Source organism: Scophthalmus maximus, chromosome 7, assembly GCF_022379125.1.
Source record: "Scophthalmus maximus strain ysfricsl-2021 chromosome 7, ASM2237912v1, whole genome shotgun sequence".
Classification (NCBI taxonomy): domain Eukaryota; kingdom Metazoa; phylum Chordata; class Actinopteri; order Pleuronectiformes; family Scophthalmidae; genus Scophthalmus; species Scophthalmus maximus.
The window spans coordinates 2427713-2451101 of NC_061521.1; the positions used below are offsets into that span (position 1 = coordinate 2427713).

Genomic DNA, 23389 nt, shown 5'->3' on the forward strand with positions numbered 1-23389 from the left:
ACTGACTGATCCACTGCGTCCAGCCAGAGGCACGCTCCGCATCTCAAGCTCCTCCTCCTCCTCCCCCTCCTCCCCCTCCCCCCCCCCCTCCCAACTGCGTCCCGCGGAGCTCAGGTGAGACCCACAGGAAGAGGGAGGAGGAGGAGGAAGACGACTTACCTGGCGCAGGAGAAGCGCGCAAACTGGAGATTAGGAGCTCTGCTTTGTGATCATCATGCAAAACCACCTATTTTCACCAGAGTCACTTCAGAGTAATTGGTGCTTTCATGTAATTCATTTGTACTTTGTGACTCCGTGGTTTGTATACGGAAGTACGGAAGAGTATTAGAGCCAGGCATAAAAAAAAAAATTTAAAATGAGGGGGAAGATTTTGATTTATTTATTTAACATTTCGACAATAAAGTGGAAATGTCGAGGTTAAAGTCGAGATGTCGAGGGTAAAGTGTAGATGTCGAGGGTAAAGACGAGATGTCGAGGGTAAAGACGAGATTGAAGTCGAGATTAAAGTCGAGATGTCGAGATTAAAGTCCGGGGTCACGACATTTCGACTTTATTCTTAACATTTCAACTTCATTCTCGGCATTTTGACTTTATTCTCTAAATGTTAAATGAATAAATCTTCCCCCTCATCTTTTCCCCTTATGCCTGGCCCTAATACTCTTCCGTATTCATATCCTTTCTAGAGCTATACTTATTCTAAAAGTACTGAAAGAGCAGAAACGCAGAGGGATTTTTCCAACATCATTCTCTCCAAAGAGAGGACTTTAGTTTAAACGCCTTTGTTTGACTCAATATCGCCCTGCGTGGCTTCCTTCAAGGTAAAGGTGAAAGGTGCAACAGGCTACGTGTGGAGGGGAGGGGCCTTTCTTCTCCGGCTCCCACCTGACTCTCCTCTCGGCCCCCTCCCCCGGTGAGTCAGACTACTGGTTGGCATGTTAAAATGGCTCACTCAGCCGTGAAGAATGATCTAAGTTAAAAAGGCTAAACCAACTCTGTGTGTAGTGTGTGTGTGTGTGTGTGTGTGTGTGTGTGTGTGTGTGTGCCTTGAAGCCATGAATCACAGCGGGCAGCACAAAAAATTCCTTTGTCCTACTTCCTGAACGGGAGGGCAGTTGGAGTGAAGACTGGAAACCCTGATAATAGTGTGGATGTCGAATTAATAGGTGCGGAGTCTCGCTGTAACGAGACGGACGCACAGGGGACAAGTGTGTGACCTCTGACATTTGTGACATCTTCAACTTGAAACTACACGTGTCACTCTATCCCCCGAGGTGTCCGTGTCAGCGCAGATTTATAGTTTCCTCTCTCCTCCTCCTATTCCACGCGTTCACAGCACCATACGATGCTCGTCTGCTTTTACATAAATGTCCTCCACGCTCGTTCGTTGGACTGACACTGACCATCCATGATGTTTTTCTGGACTAAAACCCACAGATTCCTCCGCCTCTCTCCCTCTCTCCCTCTCTCCCTCTCTCTTTTCCTAACTCCCTGATTTCCCGAAGGAGAACGCTGTCAGATCTGTCATCACACCAGAGAGCCCCTTAGCCCGTCCCTGAGTGCTTTACCTCCCCCTGATGGATTATTGCAGACCAATTTTGAATTGAGTAACAACAGCAACAACGACAACAACAATAAAATCAGTTTCAAAGCAGCATCCAAACTGCGCGGTAGCAAAAAAACGGATCCAGAGGTTGACTTCAAACTTGGTGTGTGTGTGTGTGTGTGTGTGTGTGTGTGTGTGTGTGTGTGTTGCTGAGGCCTTCAGGATGTGAAGTGTTGTGGATGAGTGGTTATAACGCACCTAACCCCATTTTTCCAAAACTTCCTCTGCTGTGCGCGGCCGTGACATAATCGGTGACATCACAGATCTTAGCCAGTTTCTAAGCAGAACCCCCGTCAGGGCCGTTTCTTTTAAACAACGCCACACATCGCCAGGCGGATGTCGAATGGTCCGAAACACCAGAAGTTGATTTATCCATAAACAAAAGAAACTACAAAATAAGGTTCATGGTTGGTTGGGGAATGATGCGCTGGACCCGTGGGAAGAAGCACATTTCCACAAATTGTCAAACTAAGCATAATTACAATCAAATGTCCCAAAGGGCTCACGAGCAGCCGCTTTGTTCGCAGATCTCACGAGTCCTGTTCTGACTCCCCGCGTGCTCTCCGATGTGAACCCTGGTATGGCGACGAGCGGGGCGCTTCACTGCGGAGTCATTAAGAGGAGCTATGTTTTTTCCTCGCCCCGGGGGCATTTCTGTCCCAGTTGCCAAGGGGCGTGTCTGACACAGGGGGTGTGTCTGCATGTGTCTGACTCTATGCCCGAGGGGCGTGTCTTGTGGGGCTCCTGCGGTGGTGACCTCCACCGCTTTGGCCCGTGGCCCTTGTGTCGGCGGGCGGGGAGCGGCAGAAGAGGCCGGGGGGAAGAGGAGAGAGAAGAGGAAAGGGAAAAGGTTCGGAGCGGCGGTCGGCGTCCCACCGCCGGCACGCAGAATGTGGGAACCCCATGACACAAGTCGGGAGGAATGATCTATAGCTTGCAACCACAACACCTGCAACACATCAACTCTGCACTTTCTATTTTCTGCTTGGGCGCAGAGTAGCTGAGATAAAGGGGAAGAAGATGCGAGTGTACTTTTATTATTCTATTTCATTTGGTTCATGTGGGTCAGGTTCATTGGAGACTCTAAATTGACCGTAGGTGTGAATGTGAGAGTGAATGGTTGTCCGTCCGTATGTGGCCCTGTGATAGGCTGGCGACCTGTCCAGGGTGAACCCCGCCTCTCGCCCAATGTTAGCTGGGATTGGCTCCAGCGACCCCCCGCGACCCTTAAATGGATAAAGCGGTAGACGATGAATGAATGAATGAATGATTTGGTTCATGTGACACTTTAAAAACCCACCACAGCAGCAGGCGGATGGCTTATTGTGGCGCCATCTGCTGGTGATCTACAGGGACAGTAAGTCCCTGGAGGCATGAAGGGAGCCTCGGGCCAGGTTGAACGCGGGGAGAGAAATGTCACAGGCAAAGGCAGGGGGATTATCGGGGAGGAGCAGGATTGACTGTTGCCGTCCACCGTTGCTCTTCACCCGAAGCTGGTCCAGTGTGAGTGTTATTTATCACCTGCAGGGTCAATACAAAACCCTGGTTAACTGCTGAGCAGGACAGTAAAGTCTGATCGATGCTCTGGAGCCCGTCAGAGTCCCCGGCTGCTTTCATTCTGCAGATGGACACTTCACCTCCCACAGCTCCTCGAGCTCATGGGCAGAGCGGTGATGAAGTGTTCGCTGCGAGCTGTGTGTCTTCATGGACGGGGGGGGGGGGTCTTCTGCAGGATCATTACAGAACAGATCACGATAATCGTGGTTCATCAAAGGTCACAGGATGTGGCAAGAGGTCACGGGAGGACAAACCGATCGCTCCTCTCCGTTCTGTGGTAACTCCTAATGAGAGAGCACTCTCCGTGTCTGCACACAAATATTAAGTGTAAATATGTACTAGTGTTTTTAAGAAAAAACTATTCCGATTACCTAATTATATATATACATTAGAGATATGAATCTTCATCAAAACTCAGTGGTGAAACATTCAATTCCGATTTATTTCTGCTGCTGTAAATGCACAAGCAGGTCACTCTGTTTAATGTGAGATTGATCATAATATAATAATCAGACTAATGAACTCATCATTGAAAAGTATTTTTTCATGACATCATGACGCTTCCTATGCTTCAGTTTTTTGCAATGTATTGAAAATCATGAAATCATATTGGAAAACTTTGATGGATCAATGCAGTATATTGGAAATGCATTGATTAAATATTTCACTAGAAATCAAAGGTTTTGTGCCGTGTAACTTTTCAACAGTGGTATTCTTTCATTTCATTTAATTCATAATAATTTATTTCGTTCATTTCAGTGTAGCCCAAAACGATGGTACAAAACAAACAATACATCTGTACTGATACACATTCCATGAATGAATAAGGTTCAGGATGAAGAAAAAAAAAATCTTATATTGTCTTCCCCTTTCATATAAATAACATGAATACAGATACAGATAGCCATCTCCTTTTTGATTCCTTTTTTGCTGTTGTCTTTCTTTCTCATTTTGTCACCTCCTGGTCACTATAGCCTCTCCGGCCATCAGACCACTCTGTATTTTCTGATGTCTGGACGGATCAGCGCTCCCATCTTCCATTACCGGTGTGTTAGATAGAGACACAGCTGATGAAAAAGGGAAACCAAAAGGATGGCAATCTCACGCATCACCAGGAAACCCCTCCCTGCTGGAGGCAACAACCTGCCAATAAGAGTCTGCCGCGTCTGTATATCTGCCCATCAGTGGAGTCACAGCCACACGGCTCTTATGAAGTCCCACATACGAGGACCATCGGTGGATGTTATGAGTGTAATCGAGAAGGAATTGTGCATCGGCAAAAAGCATGCCGCCACGTTGTTCTTCCATATCTGCATGGTGTGACTCAGACAGAAAGAGGTGGACTTTGGTTAAATGTTAAAATGTTGTGCCGAGCAGATCATTTTGATTTACTGTGACGAGACAGTGACAGTACAGTGTTCTACAAAAACAGAAATCAAATGAAAATGGTAATAATAATCCTTTTTTTCTTATTGCAAAATGATAATGATAAAAAAAAAGAAAGAAAAGGAAATCTTTGCGGCAAGATTGCTCCGCTTCCATTTCCCTCTGTTGTGTTGGCCTCATCCTGTCAAAGAGTTTATGGGAAGCCTTCCAGAGCTCTCCAGTCCTGGTTGTTTATCCGAGGAAGCTTAGACTAAAATAAACCGCCGAGTCAAGTGCCAATTCATCCGCTGCACGACATCTGGGCTTGTACATTTGCCTCCATCCCCATAGACTGTACATTTACAGTCAAGTCCAGACAACACGATCAAATAAAAGCAATAGAATAGAAATAAAAAGAAGGTTGTTTTTCTTTCTGGCAACACAGCAGCAGGTTTAGTCACATGCCTCGCCCGAAAGCTCTCTGCACTCACTGTTCTTCACATTGATGAAACATTGCCTTAGGTGCAGAATACAAAGAAAACAGTGTCACCCACGGAAAATCAAAATCCATCAACACAACACGGTCGAAAAGGTTGTCACGGCGAGACAGCATCAACGGGCGAAGATGACCCATATTCACCCCTTTAACATTTATTGTATTAGGTTGTGGTTGGTTGGTTAAACTCTGAACACACACACACACACACACACACACACACAAGGTAAAAGGGATGTATCACTTCAAAGGGTGTGCTGGCTGATGGAGAACCAGGTGTGCCCAGGGGCGATGAACATCTGTAAAATGTGCAAGCCTCCCGCTCGCTTGGTGTCATCGCGTGCTTCATCATTTCCAGTGTGCACGGCCGCAACAGCTGAGAGAGTGCGGGGGCCAAATGTTGTTCGCCGTGTGTGTGTGTGTGTGTGTGTGTGTGTGTGTGTGGCCAAAGCAAATTTGAGAGACTGGATGGATAAAAAGAAATTCTACACGAGAGCATTAGAGCAAAACACAGCAAAATATCACAGATATGATGTAAACATTTGAGGTCAAATCAGAGGTCAAATCAGCTCCTTTCTAAGAGGCTGCAGAGATCAGCGGTGCCACAAACGTGCTCGTGCAGACATTCAATCATCATCCTGAGATTTATCAAGTGAATGGTTCTCTCTCCATATCTGACCCCTGCGTCCTTTTGCACGTGCATTCGTCTTTTGTTCGTCTGCGAGATTCATAACGGCACGGAGACAGCTGCTTCCCCGAGGTTCTGTTTGTCGAAACCAAAGAGCGAGGGGGATGCTGGAGAGGACCACCAGCGTTTTTAACTGCAGACGTCTGTTACCGGATGACACCATCATCAATGTCCAGCCACGAGGAAGGACGTGTCCCAAGAGGGAAAAATCAGAAAGCAAACGGAGTGATAAAACTTAATTATGAATAAAAAGGACATCTGTGTCTTAACACTTGATGGCGAGGAACTTCAATTCTCTATTAATTTGTCACCCTTCTTTATCTAAATTTGTTGAATAAGGCCATCGAGGGAAAGCTGTAATTCACTGAGCTGCACTTTTTCTCATTGGCAATGGATTTATTTTTTTTTAAATATTTTTTTTTGCATCTACAGAATATTAGGAAGTACCTTATTTTATCACACCAAGGAAAAATGCCCCGTGTCATCTGCCTCCTCAGATGCAGCAAGGCCTCACCAGAGCGGCTGCACTGCACCCAAGGAAACAGGCTTATTTTCTTGAGTAGTTGAGACATTTCTCAGCCGGGGAACAAGGGAAACACAAAAAAAACACTTCTTAGAAACGAGTTCGAAAAAGAAAATGGAATATATGACTTGGACAAATCAGGGACAGCTACATTGAAATAGGTACAACGAACATAATGTTTGGCACAGAAAGAAAAACACCTCTTACGGTAAAATGTCCAGTAAATCTAAACTCCATCAAGAACATCTCTCCATGCATTGACTAACCTGTCCGAGGAGCAGTATGAAAACCTCAGATCAATGCACATTAGCAGAGTAAAACACTGTAAACTCTTGAAAGGTTGCAGTCTGACAATTTTAAGGTCAAGAGGGGTCAGGGCTTAATAGAGCTCACCTAAACAACACCGCCTGCAGGGGTGAGGTGACGTACGCGCGGAAGCATCCTCTTAACCACCGTCTCCAGGGGAAGGCGAACGTCTCGACCCGGTGTGTTTTGACACAGAATCACAGGGGACCTCCCTGTCTGATCGCTGCCGTGTGTGTGTGTGTGTGTGTGTGTGTGTGTGCGAGAGAGAGGGAGAGAAAACAGCCGCTGATGCTGCTGCTGCCCTCCAGCTGCTTCAAAGCCGCAGCGTTCACGTCACCCGGTCTCTCGTCTCTTCGAACTGATGAGCCCCGGCTGAGTCACAAGGACTGGAGCAGGAGAGGAGAGACCTCACGCTCGTTCCATCTGGGGGCTGATTTAGGGGCTCTCCATCTATAGAGGAGGTAAAGGCCCAGCACGTGGTGACTCATCTGAAGCGGGCACATAAATCAGTCAACATGCAGATAGTTTTTTACTCGTATAAAAACGGGTGAGTATCAGTGTGAGGATTTAATTACACTAAAGGGGCAAAATCCCCTCCTCTCAGAGTGTGATGCGCTGTGAAAGCTAAACTGCTCTGTAGTTTCATCGATCGGGTTGACACAACGAAATCTAGACTTCAGAGCTGTCGGCATCACCTGCTCGAAAAAAAGGAGCCTAGAAATAGATTACAGATTATTGAGGACGAGAACACCGCATCGCCAAAGGTGATGTGGATCACCCCCTGTCCATTCATCTTTGTGCACTTTACAAATACCACAGCAAAGGATATCAATACCATACCAATCAACGCTGACATCCGGGCGAGAGGCGGGTGTTCACCCTGCACAGGTCGCCAGCCTGTCACAGGGGTCAACATCCAGCGACACGACCATTCACAATTTATCTAACCTTGACCTGCATGTCTTTGGACTGTGGGAGGAAGACGGAGAACCCGGAGAGAACCCACGCATACCCCGGGGAGAACATGCAGACTCCACACAGAAAGGAGCCCCCCCCCCCCCCCCGGTTGGTTTTTGTTGGAACCAGGAACCTACCGCACCGACGTGCATCCAGCGACAAAGATCCTCGGTTTCAATTATGGGAAGAAAGAAAAAACTAACGCCAGAGCACAATGAAGTTTTGGACAATAGTGTGCCTCAAACGTTCTGGCAACGGAAAGGGCCCTTTCCTGTTTCAGCATGACAATGGGCCCCTGTGCGCAAAGGACCCTGAATGGCCTGCACTGAGCCCCCTGGCTGACCCCGGCCCCATTCGACACCTCACTGAGTGAGGCCTCATCACCTGAGCTGCAGGAGAGTTCAATGAGTACATTATGATTATGTTTGTCTGTCCACCTACTATTAGCCATAATAGTGTGTATATATATATATATATATATATATATATATATATATATATATATATATATATATATATATATATATATATATATATATATATATATACACGCAATTCTGACTTTACTCCACTAGAGGGAGGTGTTGTATTGTAAAAGCTGAGTTAAGAGTTCTCATCTTTGATTCTCCCAGTCATATCATATCGGTGTAAAAGACTTGCTCTGATCCACAGGATACTTGAAGTCACTTCACTTTTTTCTACGTTTCACTCGATGCTGGAACCTCTGCCGTCACGCGCAGGAGTCAGAAGAAGGGGAAAAAAAGACACCGTTGACAATGTTTTCCGTCCCATCCTCCTTCTCGTCTATAGCAAAGGTCACCAAACACAGCTATTTTTTTTTTTCCACATTTGTTGGGGAGGGGCGTGTCTCTAACCAACCTGACCTGCACATCTGTGGACTGGAAGGAAACTTACATTATCAAATGATGGACTTTTGACTTCTGGGAGTAGACGGATCAGACCACCAGCGAGCCCAAAATATCATTTCACAGGGGCTCACACACACACTTTCTACAAAGTTAGGTTCTGTAGAAGGGACTCCAGAGCCCCCCCCCCCCCCCCCCCCCCCCCCCCCCCCCCCCCCCCCCCGCCGCCACATGATATTCGACAGAGCAGTCGAAACTTCTCGCCACCGCCACACAGAGGAGCATTGAGCCGAGCCACGGCAGCAGCAGCTGGTCGCAGCTTCTCGCCCAGGTTGTATCAGGTCACTGCCATTAGCTCACAAGTGCCACTGTCCAATCCCGTCGTCCGTGCCGAGGTAACAGAGGTGTCTCTGTGTCCTCTCATCCTCCTGTCAAGTCTGCCACACTGAGTCCTGCAAACTCCTGGAGTGCCTGGAAATTTCCCCCCTCCACTTTCCACATAGCCAGCACCTTGTTTCGTGGCGTCCCCGCTCGGTGCGTGTCTGTTGTGGTCCAATTTGGCTGTATATGCGAGCTTTGGGCCCGGCCCGTGGCTCCCATCTTGACGCTCGAGTGATTCCGCCATGCATGATAAAGAGATTTGCTCTCACCTGTATCCCAAATTGTGACGCCATTGTTGATCCCCAAAAAGACGGTCGTCAGAGGTAATGTAGGAACAATATGGAGCAATGGAGAAGATATAAGCTAAACTTGACTGATTCTTAATCTTCAGTGTAGGGCAACAACTAGTTGATGCTCATGAATTGAGCATCCGGCTGGCTTACCCATGTGACTATGTTCTGTTGTATTGTATTGTATTGTATCCTTGAAAATAATGATTAAAACAATAAACCATTGTTCAGCCGACTTCACTTAATTCTCAAAAAGTCCGGGCTTGATTTCAGGCGGCGCAGTTCTGTGCATGTTTTTGGTGTAAATTCATTCGAGTTGCAGTCAAGACATTTGATTCTGGCTTCACGAGCGTTGCCCAACACTTTTATTTGTTTCTCACGTAACCAGGGCAACGCGGTGCCAGGCTTGGATGAGAGAGGCTATGAGCAACACCACAGGCATGAGGTCTCGCTTGACACAGCCTCGCATACTACAGGGGTTTTGGAGAGCACCGCTGCTGGAAATTATTTTTCAGCCGCTCGCGCTCCAGCGTCATTCTCGTGAGCTTTTTTCTCTCTTTCTTTTTCCACAAGTCGCTTCAACTGGCCTGCTCCCGCAGCACGGATGAATGAAACCAGTCACCAGAGTATCTAATGTGAATCATTGCACAATTAGATTTTCTATGACTAAATGTCACATGTATAAAAATGTGAACAAAAAACCCCTCTGTTAATATCTGACTATCACGGACGGGCACATGCTGGTGATCATTACCCTTCCGGATAAGAAAAAAACCATGAACAAATGCACACTGGATTATATTAAATTTTAATGTGCACAGCGTTACATTATACAATAAAAGCAAGGAAGGAGAAAAAAACAAATCATCTTTATAAAAATATCACCTTTTGAGCTTAAAGTGCTCATTTCAAGGAACAGGTGCTGTGATGTTACCATCCCTGTGAGAAGACAGCAGGTCGACCGAAGGTGACGGAGTCAAAGCGAGCTTAAAGTCTCTATAAACCTCCACTGTCCCACCCGCCCGCCCCGACCTCACCCGTCCCCCGGGTGGGAGGCGCCAGTTTGACGCTTCTGAGCATCGTGTCCACGGTCGAGGGAGCGAGAGACGGCATGAGAAACTTTTCAGGGTATAGTAGAATCAGTACAAAAAATTGGATTGGTTGCAATATCACGACGAGATAACAAATAACACTAGCATCCGGAATCACGCGTTCCACCTCACATTGTCTTTATTCCAATGCATTAACCTGCGTTAAGTACCACAGTGCGTCAGAAGAATCTCCGCGCGCCAAACTCGCAACGGCACGACCTAAGCGTGCCAAAGTGTCTGCTAGTACTCCACGGCCTCTGAAAATGAGTTGTGGAGAACGGGAGATTTTCATCAGCGCTATTCACGTACAATACTTTCCCAAAGATTAGTGCACTGGAATGAGGCCACAGCTTGTAGAAATCGTATTTTCTGCATAAACACCCATACAGTACATGTAGGTTATCAAAAAACAATGGCATTGAAACGACCCCCCCCCCCTCAAAGTTCTTCATTTTTCAAAAGTGTAGGAGAAAAAAAAAAAAAAAAAGCTATAATGACGTGCATGGAAAAGCGTTGAGCTTCACGAGAAAAAAAAAAGAAAGGTGTATTTGTACTTGGGAGTAAAAAAAACAGAAACAAAACAATGATTCAAAAAAAGTTTTTTTGTAAAGTTCAAATGCAAACATGCTCTGTTACGCACTCATGCAATCAATGAGGATGATGGGGATGAAAGTTTTTTTCTTCCGTCTTTTGGGGGTTAAGCTGAAGCAGAGAGCGAAGTGAGCCGCAAAAACTACCATTCCTGCATCGGCAGGCGCGGGCGGCGCGTTATGCTGGCAAGGTGACGCAGGTGCATGCAGGATCGAGGGCAGGTTCAGTGTGTCAGACTGCTGGAAAGCTGGGCGGGGGGGGCTAGGAGGGGCGGGACGGGATGGGACGGGAGGTTGTTTTGGTGGCCGGGTTGGAGGTCATGTGGGGTCACGCGGGGCCGTGCTGCTGTGCTGTTCAGCTTGTTGGGGTTGTCTTTTTTTTTGTTGTTTTTTTTCCGCTGAGTCGGACAGAATTTGGCAGCGGCCTTTTTTTTCTTCCCACCCCCTCTCTGCTTTGACCCTCCCAGCTCGAGAGCATCCCCCAGCATCCGGCCCCCGCCCAGAGGCTTCGAAGCAAATACAGACGAGCGCAAGAGGAGACAGTGATACACTGTGACATCCCCAACTTCACATGACTCGATCAGAGTGATAAGCTCTCCAAGGAAAATAGCAGGAATGGAGGGACGTGACATTGTGTGGCAACACTAACAGAAAAAAAAACAGATGTGGGGCCTGGTCGCCTGCTCCACAAAGTTAACAGTGAGGAATAAAAAAAAACGACGACTACGGAACAAAAAAACAGAACGATACAACAAGTACGACCCCGTAGAATGACCCTTTGATTTCTTGTGCCCACCCGTTTGGTTACGCCAACACTGGTGAGAAAAAAAAAACAGTTGGTGGAAAAGGGCGGTGCCAGGTGCCAGGTGACCACGCCTCCTCACCTCCAGACATCCCCCCGCCCAGCTCTGGAAACGTCTCACCCCTCCTTTTCCAGAGGTCTCATTTTTCTGTTCTGACTTCTCACTCCATCTGTGTTAGTACGCGCCCTCCCACCCCCCCAACCCCCCCGCCCCCACCCCCCACCCCTCCGTTAATCCTCCTCCTCCTTGTCGGGACGCTTACACCTCCTTGGACATGCGGATTCGGATGCTGCTGAGGCACTTGCCCATGGCCTCGAACAGCGGGTCGCAGAAGGTGTGCACGCAGATGGAGTAGACGCGGCTCACGCAGTGGATCTCGATCAGGTAGCTCTTGACGCACGGCACCACGGCCCAGATGTGCAGGAAGGACAGGATGGCAAAGAAGATTCCCCAGATGAGCGCCAGGGGGATGCCGACCAGCGCCGTCAGCAGTCGGTAGCACCAGTACTTGGTGACGGTGAAGGTGGTGAAGCTGGCCTTCCACACGCCGTCGAAGCTGTAGGTCCCTGCAGGCTCGGCAATCACGTCTTCAAAGTCCACCTGAAGACAAACCGAGAGAACAAGTTGGCAAACATGCTTCTGTCCGGTGTGATTTCATATAGATGCAATGACACTGTTGAATGAAGGATGTCTGTCTGTATTCTCCCTAGAAGGGGAGATGGATGGTGTTGGTGGAAAATGTGACGTTACAGCTGGTCCTATTCTTGAAATGGTAAGGAAAGGTGGTGTGCCCTTCTGTTCCTATTTCCTTTAACATAGGAATCATTGGACCGTCCTTTACGAACGGGAAGGACCCTGCTCCCCCACAATTCCTGCTGTTGGAAAACAAGACACGTGAAAGTGGAAGGATTCTCCTTTACTAAATCTCTATGAAGGAGCAGACCCATCCTTAACAATATATTTGTTGTCTACTTCTAACTTTGATTTTTACCGTATCAGTCATAAGTTTGATCTGACTTTTGATTTGACCCCGGGTCTGAGCTCCTCTGAGTCTCGAGCAGCCGTTGAATTAGACATATGGGGGACACTTTTCGCAGGATCCAAAAGGCCTGCAAATAGTCATCGCATCCATCGTCAACGCGACCCATTTATTGAGTTATGGGTCATGTGCAGATGCAACGGGCGGAATAACTTCCCTGTGATGATTCGCAGTCCATGTGTAAAAAAATCTAAAAAGAGCGCAAGAAAAAATGAGGCGTAAACGAGGCAGATGGCTCCCTGGTGATAAAAAGTGTGACTGTCATGGGGGACGGATCAGCCCCTCGTCTAACAGGCAGCAGATAGAGGCGGGAAAAAATCTGCAGATTAATATGGAGAGATTCATTTCATATCAGTGACAGTAAGACTTTGTGTCTTTCTTCCACACATATTCCCTTGAGGTACTTTCCACTAGAGAAGTAGTCATGACTGCAGAGGGTGTACTTGTGTTTCGAGTGTGCTAACATTACCATCCCTGGCAGAATCTGGTTTGTGCTGTCCAGTACACAGAAAGACAACCACGTGGCCAGTAGACTCATCACCATCTCCCCCCACAAAGGCCTTCATTTCACTGCCGATACCATTTCACCACAGTCCAAAAAAAGGGTGTGAAACCATCACACTGACTTCACAGACCCCGCGGACCTGAACTCATTAATTCCACATGAAGCGGTTGCATCGCTCGCTGCTGCAGCAGCGATATGGAGGGGTGGGATTCCTGGCAAGATTTTATCATCTCCCCTCGCAGTGACTGGTACACGCTCGAACCGCCCACACCTGCCCCGCCCCAAAAACACACCGATTGCTACACACGCACACACACACACACACACACACACACACATACACTATCTCCGGCATCTGCTTTGCTTTCTGCAAAGTGTGTTCCAGTGGCTAAATGCATAAGCAGACGTCATTCCGGGGATAAATTTGAATCTTCAGGTCGAATGACAACCGCAGCTGGACCAGATGTGGGCCGTGAAACGGCATCGGGACTTTGGCTGCTCTGTGGTCCGAGAACACCGTGTCAGTGTTTGATGTGTGTCTAAATAGTTGTCGGGGGCTAAATCCGGTCTCTGTGCGGCACTGCGTCTTTATTAGGGGAAACTCCTGCGGTGCACAGGGAGCGAGGTCTTTCACATTTCTGTTTTTTTCGTGCGGAATAAGCGAGAGGGAAAGTCAGGTCCTACGCCTGTAGGTCTCCTCCTCCACCTCCCGTTGAGGTGAACAGGGACATTGCACTTCTCCTCAGTGAAAACACACCACTCAGGCCTCGGAAAGGACGATCCCCTGCAAGTGTCCGTGACCTGACCAACGCTGTTTGAGAAATGGATGGATAAGTGGCAACCCGACGCAGACTCTCCTATCGCCCCCTCTCATCCTCTCCACGGGCTTCTGAGCACAGAGTCAATATTAACTGTACGGTCACTTGGAGACTGTGTCTTGTCCGACACAGCCGTCGGGATGCTGGCAGCTAATGGCCGCAAAGATATTCTCCAGTGTCGCACCGATCTCGACTGGAAAAAGTGAAGTGCTTCATTCCTAAGTGTGCGAGTGGGCGACACTTACACACCGCTGTTCGGCGGACATGTTGCCCACTTACACAAACTGACTGCGAACATCCGGGAAAAGCACATTGTACTTTTTCAGATCTTTGTAAATGAACTGAGCTGTCGGCTGACTGGCGGATTTCAGACTGGACGGAGTCATTTTCTGTTCAGAAATGCCATAAATCCATTATTAGATCGAGCTTATTCTCATCCGTCTTACCTAAGGAATACCTATTTGCTTCCTTGCCCAAATTCACCTGAGAAGACTGATACCATTTTCATACTTTTCATACAGGATCATAAAGCAGCTGGGTTAGCTTAGCTTAAGCTCAGGAATAGCAGGAAACACCTACACTCAACAGGGCACAGCCTGGCTTTGTCCAAAGGTCACAAAAATCCACTGACCAGCACCTCTGAGATAACCGTCTCAGGAAACACTGACATTAAACAGTCTAGTGGTCACTATCGGTCAATTACACTGTGGTAAGACAAATACATTGGATTTTTAATGTCAACTATTTTAATTTAACAACCCCATTTGAACACTTTCTTCAACAAATAGATATAAGTACGTATGTATGTATGTATAAAACTGCCTGAAATTCACATTTCGAAATCTGTTAACATTTAGCGAGTACACACACACACACACACACACACACACACGCACACACACACACACACTATAAAACATATCTTAAGACTTAATTGCATGCTATTTTTTCATTATGTAGGAGGTTGTTTTTGTTTTTTCTCTCTTCACATTCCCCGGTAGTGTTATTATTCTTTTGATTCTCTGCCCTTGACACGGCAGCTCCTGTCGTACTCTTTACTACTCGCAGCAGCATCACGCTGCGCTCGCCAGCACCCACTGGCGGAGCTCACGACGGCCCCATAATACGAATCCGGCTGCAGCCCACGAAACCAGCGTGGCGTCCATAAAAATTTTTCCACAGCTACAAATTTTAAAGTGGACCCGCTCTGCGCCAGTTTTCCAGAACTTTGATTCGGACTAAAATGAGAGCCCTTCTGCCGAGCGGCACAAACACAACCGCAGCGGGACGGGGGAGAGCTCTTTCAGCCTCGTGAAGTGAAGTTGTGTGTTGCTAAATTTTCCTTTTCCAGCTCTATTTAGTTCGAAGTTTCTAAGGTGTGCAACAGTATGAGGAGATCCTCCGCGTCACCTGAAGAGACACTTCAGTTTAGTTCGAACAGTGTCTGAATCGGTTTACATTCTTTAGCAATACACTTTTGTTTCTAAGCAGTTTGGCAAGACTGTAATTACAAGACTGTAGTACTTGAGGTGTCTAATGTCTCACAACTGCAGTAGCCGCATGTCCTGTATTAAAATGCCAATAAGCAAATTATACTTTGTACACTTTTACTGCAACGGTGCGGCTGTGCGGAGTCAAAGAGCGGGCCGCTGCAGTCATGCCAGAGGTTTAATATGAAACAATGGAGTCTCGGGGTCGGCATGTGACCAGTCGGCAAGGCAACAGCACTATTGAGTAAATAAGGGGACATGTTCTATTTCCAGAGCTCCATCTTCAGACTGTCAACTCTGCTTGAGTAGACACAGTGGGTCTCCAGAGGCGGAGGTCAGAGTGCGCCGCGATAATGGACTCCTTTGTCGGTTTGAGGGATTCGGTCGTGGGGCGAAAATGTTTGGTTTGGTTCAAGGGAGGGAGATTAGGATGATTGGCAGCAGAGACATACTGCATGTGGGCACGGGAACAGGACTAGGGAACATCTCACTGTTTTCAAGCCACCGTAGTTTCATTGAAGTATATTTTTGATTCATAAATCATCCTCATTTAATTAACTAATTTACATTAAATATTTTATGCATGGTTCTAACTAGTTGCTTGATATCCCATGATTTTTCCTCTCTCTTTTGGAATGCAACAAACCGTTGCATATATTCCCGAGACACATCAGTCGTTTTGGTCGAATCTGTAAGACATTTGGATCTGACTGCACTGGGTTTTCATAAGCACCAGATGTCTCGACCCGCTGAGGAATGCGCGATCGTTTAGTCGCGGAAAAAGCGCGGAAGTCGCCCAAACATCAACGAAATTTATAATCTGACATGTCAAAATGGGATTGTCAGAGAAAAATATGTTCGACAGTCATCCAAGCATGAGCTCTGTAGTAGCACGGGGAGTGTTTCATTCCTCTCAATTTGACCTTCGGCACTTCAAACTTCTCACAACTCCCTCTCCAAGATGTTTCTCCAGTGGGGGCATTATCACTCCACTGACTGCTGGACTCGAGCCCCCTCCTCCCTGCTATATAAAGACCCACAACTCCTCCAGAGGGGGAGAAAACGAAGAAAAGAAACAACCCTCCTCCTCACAGGGCCGACTCCACACGCATGTCAGTAACAGAACTTGTTTCATGTGGCCAGGTGATTGAGGCCAGCTGCAGGAGAACAGCATGTGTGCCTTTGACTGCAAGAACGCCGTGTGTGCGTGTGTGTGCATCCACCCAACATACAGTATATATCGGAGGACACACTTCGCATGTTTACATGTGAGCGGTGTGGTGTAGGGGGTGGCGGGGGGGGGGGGTCACATTGGATTGCAGAGGGAGGGTTGCTGGAAGGGATTCCCCGCTTGTGCTTTTTCGTCGGGGGCACACCAAACACACGCTTCCACTTGGCAGAGCTGCCTCACTGACCTCAAACCACCTCGGAGCCACTGTACACAGCGGCACACTGTTAAAAAAACCATGAGCTCATTTTGTTCTGAAGTCCCGGGGGGGGGCAGTGAGCATCTTCGGGCGCCATGACAGAGGTGGAGTTCCTCCGCATGTGTCAGAGGTTCCTCCAAAAACCCTGCTGGGGTTCGTTTAAACTGCACAAAGGGAATACTGTCAAAGAACGGCCTGGTTTTTGTGTGCAGTAGTTATAAAAAATTGGTAGGTTGAGTATTCAGATTCTATATTTGAATAAAAAATAGTACGTTATAGGTAAAACATTGTTCAAAAAGACGATAAATCAGGGTTCTTTATGAGCACACAATGGATCAGATATCAGAATGTGCAACTATTACTAGTAACCGCAGCCATCAAATGAATCTATGGAAAATACCGAAACTAAAAATGCACTTATTGTTACTTTCCACATCTGGTTACTAGCTGGACGCCTCCGCCTCCTTAAAAGTTTCCCTGCGGCAGTTTAATTCCTACAGTGCACTCGCATGTGATTTCGGATCACTTCGCCATGCAGCGGTCTGTTGAGTTGATTACAGAGGGGTGGGCCAATCATAAAGCGGAATTCTATTCTGAGACTGGAAGGAGAGTCTGACTCACTGTCACGGCGGAGGAGAGCTGGGAGGGGAGAGAAAGCAGAGGGTGGCGGGAGAAGCAGAAAATGGGGAAGAGTAGAGAGTGAAGTTCTTTTTTTATAAAGAATCCCCTAAAGATTACACAATTCCATATTTAGTCTTTTCTTCTCTTTAAAGAGAAACTGTCCTCGGTCAAAGCGTTCACTTGGCAGAGCTGGAGGAACAGTGTGTAACTGGTGGTCACTGGCAATTTTTCCAATACGCCCCCCCAAAAAACCAGCAGAGTCTTATTCATGACACATGACATATGTCACATGGGAGAAATGTCTGTATTGGCACATAATGATAAATGATGATTGATTACAATTTGAAGATGTGATGTGTAAGACCTCAATCACCAATAAAGCTGCACTGAGCTGAAATGCCATCACAATCGGTGAGGGGTATCTTCAACCAGTCAACAAAACCAATACTGTCAGGCGGGACCCTTATCATTTTGGAAGCTGACAGTAGCCAAATAAAAAGCAACACATGGGTATTTGCTACCCTGACGCAAGTGCAGGAATGTGGGGAGGGGAGGGAGGAAGGCGAGGCACAGAATGGGAGGAAAGAAGGGAGGAGAGCTGGGGAGTGGTGAGGGATATCCCCTTCAGACGAACCAGCTACTTGGGTGTTTCACTGTTTTAATAAGGCAGAGTTCAGGCATTTCAAAGAGCTATAACCCCCCCTCCTGTCCCGCGCGGGGAAACTGTTTGACCCCACTCTGATGTCGAAAACCTGCCCCAGCTGGAGAAGAGGGGCGGCCGGGCTCAGGCAGCTGCTGCTACCACCGTGCAGACGCGTCAGGTGGCTTCCAGCGCACCACTCCTCTGCTGCTGTAAACTCTCCCTCTGCGTAAACTCCCGAAAACTATTAACACACGCTCGGTATGTAACGCGGTCAGGCTTCTCTCTTATGGAAAGAGTTCCACTTTCACCCCACGACAAGGCGTGTGCAGCAAGGACTGTGGGAAACGTGTGTTCCAACAACAGGAAATCCGTAATGTTTCCTCAGTCGGAGCGACGTTTTCAGCTGCGCGGCTCAGATAGCGCGCTGATAGTTTACGCGTGTCTGTCCACTGCATCGCCCTGGTGAGTTTTTGTAATACCTCCGCCAAACGTTTTCCTAATAGGGGCAAGTCACCGAGGACCAACACAACTGGAACCACGGTGCGCAACTGTGCGCAAAAAGAGCCGCATGCGCCTCTGACGCGCACATAGCAGCCTGCAACGGCAGTTTGACACCTCACAGATTTCGGGGCAGTTTCCATGAGATAATTCCCATTTTGCCGTGATTGTCAAGCGGCTCCACTTAGCGAAAAATAAAGTGCAAACTCTAACCACAAGTGCTCCTGTGAGGTTATCGATTCAGGTGACGCACAAAGAGAGAGAGAGAGATTTAAAACTCAAAAACCAAAGTCCACCAGGCTTAACTCACCTTGACAACGTCGTCATTTATGCGCTTGGGGTCCCGGTTGACCAGGTCGATCTCTTTGGTGTGGATGTCCTCCATCGTCTTCTCGTTCAGACTGTCGTTGTCCATGTCTTTGTTGTTGGGCTTGTATATGTTCCCTTGCTTTCGGATGAACGGCGAACGCAGATACTCCTGTCGGCGTCCGGAGGAGGCAGAAACACAGAGTGAGAGAGTGAAGAGGAGGAGGAGGAGGGAGCGTGTGCAGTGCGCTCAGGAGGGAGAGAGACTGGAGCTGCGAGTCACCAGCCTGCCCTACAAACAGGGATGGGTTTAAAGGACTAGAAAGTGAAGCACCACACCCCTCGCACCCGCCGCAAGGGGTCCTCGCCACCCGTACAGAAATCTAATTTACCGACGTGCAGTTTATTCAGCATGAACCTGCGAGCTTGGCAGCATTTGAAAATTACGCGTAAAAGCAAAGGATCACTTATATTTATCGTCAATATACCACTTCTAAATCTTTCTTTGACATTTTAGAAAGACAAGTGCTTGTTAACGATACACTTTGTAATTGTGAACTTGCTTGTTCACATTTTATGCAAAAACATTTTGTGTTTCCTTGTCCATCGCTTTATGAAGCGTGTGCGTAAAGACAGTTCCCGCATTACTTGGTTTTCTCTGCGAGTCTTTTAAGTACGCTCAGGTTTATACTCACAACCACACGGCTTCATTTGAAAGTGTCAAAGTATATGCGTGTCGGACGGCTGGAATCTCAGAATGTTGGAGAAGATTTGCGGGATTCGATCTCCTCTTGCGCTTTTACGCACGGACATGTAACTGCGAAGCGATGCGTAAAACAGTAAACGGTTATGCTGTTAATAGCGGGCAAAAGCTCACAGCCTCGCGCTAATGAGCACTGAATGACTCTTCACATTCCCACATGTGGGGTGGGAGAAGCGTTTGCGACTAGGTGCCAAAAGAAGAGAGAGATAACGACTGACATGTAGCAATTTGGAGTTGGACGAACATCACGTTTTCTTCTTGAATGTAAATTATGAATGAAGCTTAAAATCACACAACTAATGAAAATTGTTCCAGCGGTAAATGAGAGCCATACTGTACCTCCTCAGTCTCGCCGTCCTTCAGTCCTCCGGTCATGCTGTCCTCACGTTTGAGCAGGACGACGCGTTGAAAACAGACAAGAAGACAATATGGGAAGTAGAGAGGGAGGCGCGGAGGACTGAGGGGACCGGGGCTCCTCTCAAGGACGCACAGTGATCTGTAACTCCTGCCCTCTCCTCAGAACGCGAGTGGACTTTAATGCCAGGGCTGCGAGGGGGGAAACCTCCGGTGTTTCCTCCAAATCCCGCAGAGCGCAGTCTCCCGGGGAGTCACCTGTGAGCGGGGAGGCGGGAGAGCCGCGCCGTGCAACCTGCCAGGACCGGAGGGGAGGCTGACTCGGGCTCGGGCGAAAGAAAGGGCTGTTGTAACTTGCGCGGAGTCGCTATATTTGGGGGATCAGGGCAGAATAAATAACCGTTTTGTTCAGCGAAATGTGGGCGTTTATTGGGGAAGGCAAGGTGTGGATATGCTTGCAATACCTGTGGCTAGATAGTCCGTTTAGTTGCTTAAAACAAAGAAAGCAAGATAAATGAAAATGGGCTTGAATGAAAAGATACAAATGAACAAAATGAAGCAAGTTTTGGGAACCAGATTGAATTTGTACTTCAGTACATGTTGTATTCGCATCAGTAGCTCAATTCACCCTATCATGCACATGGTGACACCAGCTCTGTGGTTGATCCGTGTTACGAGCTTGGGGAAGCCTGGTCACTCTGTTTACATTCTTGTATGTTCTCACCTTGGAGTCAGACCATCTGGCGCACTCAGCTGTTTTCTCCCACTAGACGAGCATAGGAGCAATTTGTAGGTGTGTCTGATGGGTGTGACTGAAGTAACCCAATAATAATCCAATAATACTTTATTCCCCCCACCCCCCAGCCCAACTTTTCTGTACCTAATACAAAAGGCAACCCCCCCCCAAAAAAACAATTGTAAATATTGATAATCCATTAATAAGTGCTTGTGATTTGCCTCACTGTTTAACAGTGTCACAAGTAATGTGTTAATCATAGTTATGTCTTCATAAATGGGCCATGAACCATCATGTAAGTGGTCAAATTGTCCTTGAGGGTGACTCTCTTGCAAGTTGGTTTTAATAATACCATATAACTCACCTGTAAAGATTTGGAAAGTGAAATACAAAAAAACCCAAGAATATAGTAATTAGGAAAAAGTTGGGGTGGATTGTTGGATACCAAGATTCTGAATTCTGTACATTTCTGACATGTGGTGACGTCTTTTACTTAAAACCTGATCAAAAAAGGGTTAAACTGTTCCAATCACTGACGTTGCACAGTTAGGAAGGCATGAGCCAAAAACATTCGTGCAGGTTATTCCTCTCCTCTCTACGAGCACTGAAAATTGAATGCACAGAAGTTGAGGACACTGAAAGGTTGAATGATTCTGCATGACCTCGAATCTACAGTGAATGTTGCTGCTGCGGCTGATTGTGATAAGAATGTTGACTGACCTTTTAAAACAACCCAGGTAAATAATTTCACATTCAAAGGGGATAATAGTGAGCCCATGCAGCCTGACAAAGGATGTAAATTGGATTCATTTGTCTGAAACCAAAAACTGAAGCTAATTTGCAACAGCAGTGTGATTTTTTTTTTTTGGCAGGTGCAAATTTACTAAGACCCAGGAAGCAATTAGTCTTTTACAGCTTCTATACAACCACAAGAAGCATTCTTTTAATGCTGTACAGTAAATGCTGTAGCGCTGGCGATCAAAACTGTATGATAGCAGTAAAAAACATATCGCTACAGCAGTACTAATAGTAGCAGTGGGTAGCAGTGCATGGTTGTAACAGCAGCTGCAACAGCTGCAGCAGTACTCTCAGGTACGACAGTGTTTACATAGTAGAGACAGTGGTTGTACAAACAGCAGCGGTAGTTTCACCAAGAGCAACAGTACGGCAGTGATGTCATCGGTTGTAGAAGTGGAAACATCCGAAGTGGTCAAAGTTGCATCACTTTATTATTATTATTATTATTATTATTATTATTATGATGTCATCATTACCATTAGTAGTAATGAAAATGAAAGTTCTTGGAAGGTTCTGTCTACTTGCCAGTCTACAGGAAGGCCAGAGGTCAAAGGTCAGTGATTATTGTTCCCTGCTTGCTGTCTTATGCATCGTACCAGATGCAATGGCAGGACTCACAGAAGCTTGTCTGAGAGCAAAATACATAATTGATTTAATCCATTGAGACTACAACCATAAAGATTTATCACTTTTTACATGAGTCTGAGGCTGAAGGGCAAAGGTCCGGCTTTCCCTTCAGGACCCTTTTCCTTTTCCCTACAGACAGACACTTGTGGCTGAAACATTATTGCATTCACAAATCATCACTCTTGATTTACAAGCGATGCAAGTCAGAGCAACAAGGCTTCGCAGGGAAAAGCTGCAAACCATTTGCATACAAATACCATTTGGAGTCGATGGCAGTGACTTTTTTTTGACAAAGGTTGAAATGTATTGATTCATTTGAGCCACGTCCTCCCAGCTCGTGTGCTGTCCACGACTGTTGATGTACAGGAGCCGGGTGGACAGCGTGTGGATGCTGTAGACACGACGGCGAGGCAAGCAGGCAGATATGAACCTGGAGCCCAGGCAAGCAGGTGTTACACTGGAGCTAAAGGAAACGCGAGGACAAGCTAAGAGTGTGGCAGCAGCGATGTGGAGGGAGGAGCCTGGGTTTTTTGCAGCAGGCACTTGTTGAGCTGATGTGAGGATCAAGAGCAGGTGTGCAGGTGATTTTACAACACACCACTCCATAAATCTTAAATATTAGGCGAAATGTGAAATAGACACACAAATATGTCAAATGTCGCCGGCGCGGAAAATATGAAGTGCGTAGAGGTTGGCGGAGTGCGACGGGTAGGAACGCCGCGCGGGCCTGCAGGCCTAAAAGCGAAGCCTCGGGTCATGTTCCCTCGACCTACAGCTCGTCTTTGTATAGGAAAAGTGTCTCATGCAATCCCGGCAAGGTGATTTATGAGACGTCTCTGGCACTCGGCTGCACATCCCTCTACCCAACCACACTCGTCAGCTGTGACAGAGAGAAAGAAACCACCACGCAGAGAACATTTACCTTCAGGGGGGGAAAAAGCTCTTTATTTTGGTCTTGAAAACACATTCGGCATGTTAAAGTAAAACAGATTTCTTAAAAAAAATTAGTATAGCAGCTGCCTGAGTAAATACAGTTATACAAACTAAAGCATTATTATTATTATGATACTTGAAGAATAGCTGGACTGGGCTGAGGTTGTTCAGTGCTACATTTTGTGAAGAGAAGAGAGAAAGCTTTGGTCACACACCTATCTCTATTCCACTATTGCACAACCCTGCCTTTAAAACCTTAACACAATATTGGCTGGCAACTCGTCAGCTGTCCGACACCAAGAAAGGATTGAAGAG

At 47.0% G+C, this 23389-nt stretch overlaps 1 protein-coding gene across 1 annotated transcript; it reads right to left on the minus strand.

Moving 5' to 3' along the window:
• Positions 1 to 9821: 9821 nt before the first annotated feature.
• On the minus strand, positions 9822 to 20293 carry cav1 (caveolin 1). Its single transcript, XM_035643014.2, has 3 exons — positions 19966 to 20293; positions 18868 to 19035; positions 9822 to 12116 (listed from the first exon to the last, which is right to left on the minus strand). Exons 1-3 carry the CDS (start codon positions 19999 to 20001, stop codon positions 11775 to 11777), a joined length of 546 nt encoding a protein of 181 aa, XP_035498907.1. The 5' UTR covers positions 20002 to 20293; the 3' UTR covers positions 9822 to 11774.
• Positions 20294 to 23389: the final 3096 nt, after the last annotated feature.

What these genes read in the sequence shown, in the direction of transcription:
- cav1 (XM_035643014.2), bottom strand. Translation starts at nt 20,001, where the DNA reads ATGACCGGAGGACTGAAGGACGGCGAGACTGAGGAG. An exon ending in AGGACGGCGAGACTGAGGAG is followed by an intron (nt 19,036 to 19,965) that starts GTACAGTATGGC and finishes GGACGCCGACAG; the next exon opens with GAGTATCTGCGTTCGCCGTT. An exon ending in TAAATGACGACGTTGTCAAG is followed by an intron (nt 12,117 to 18,867) that starts GTGAGTTAAGCC and finishes GTTTGTCTTCAG; the next exon opens with GTGGACTTTGAAGACGTGAT.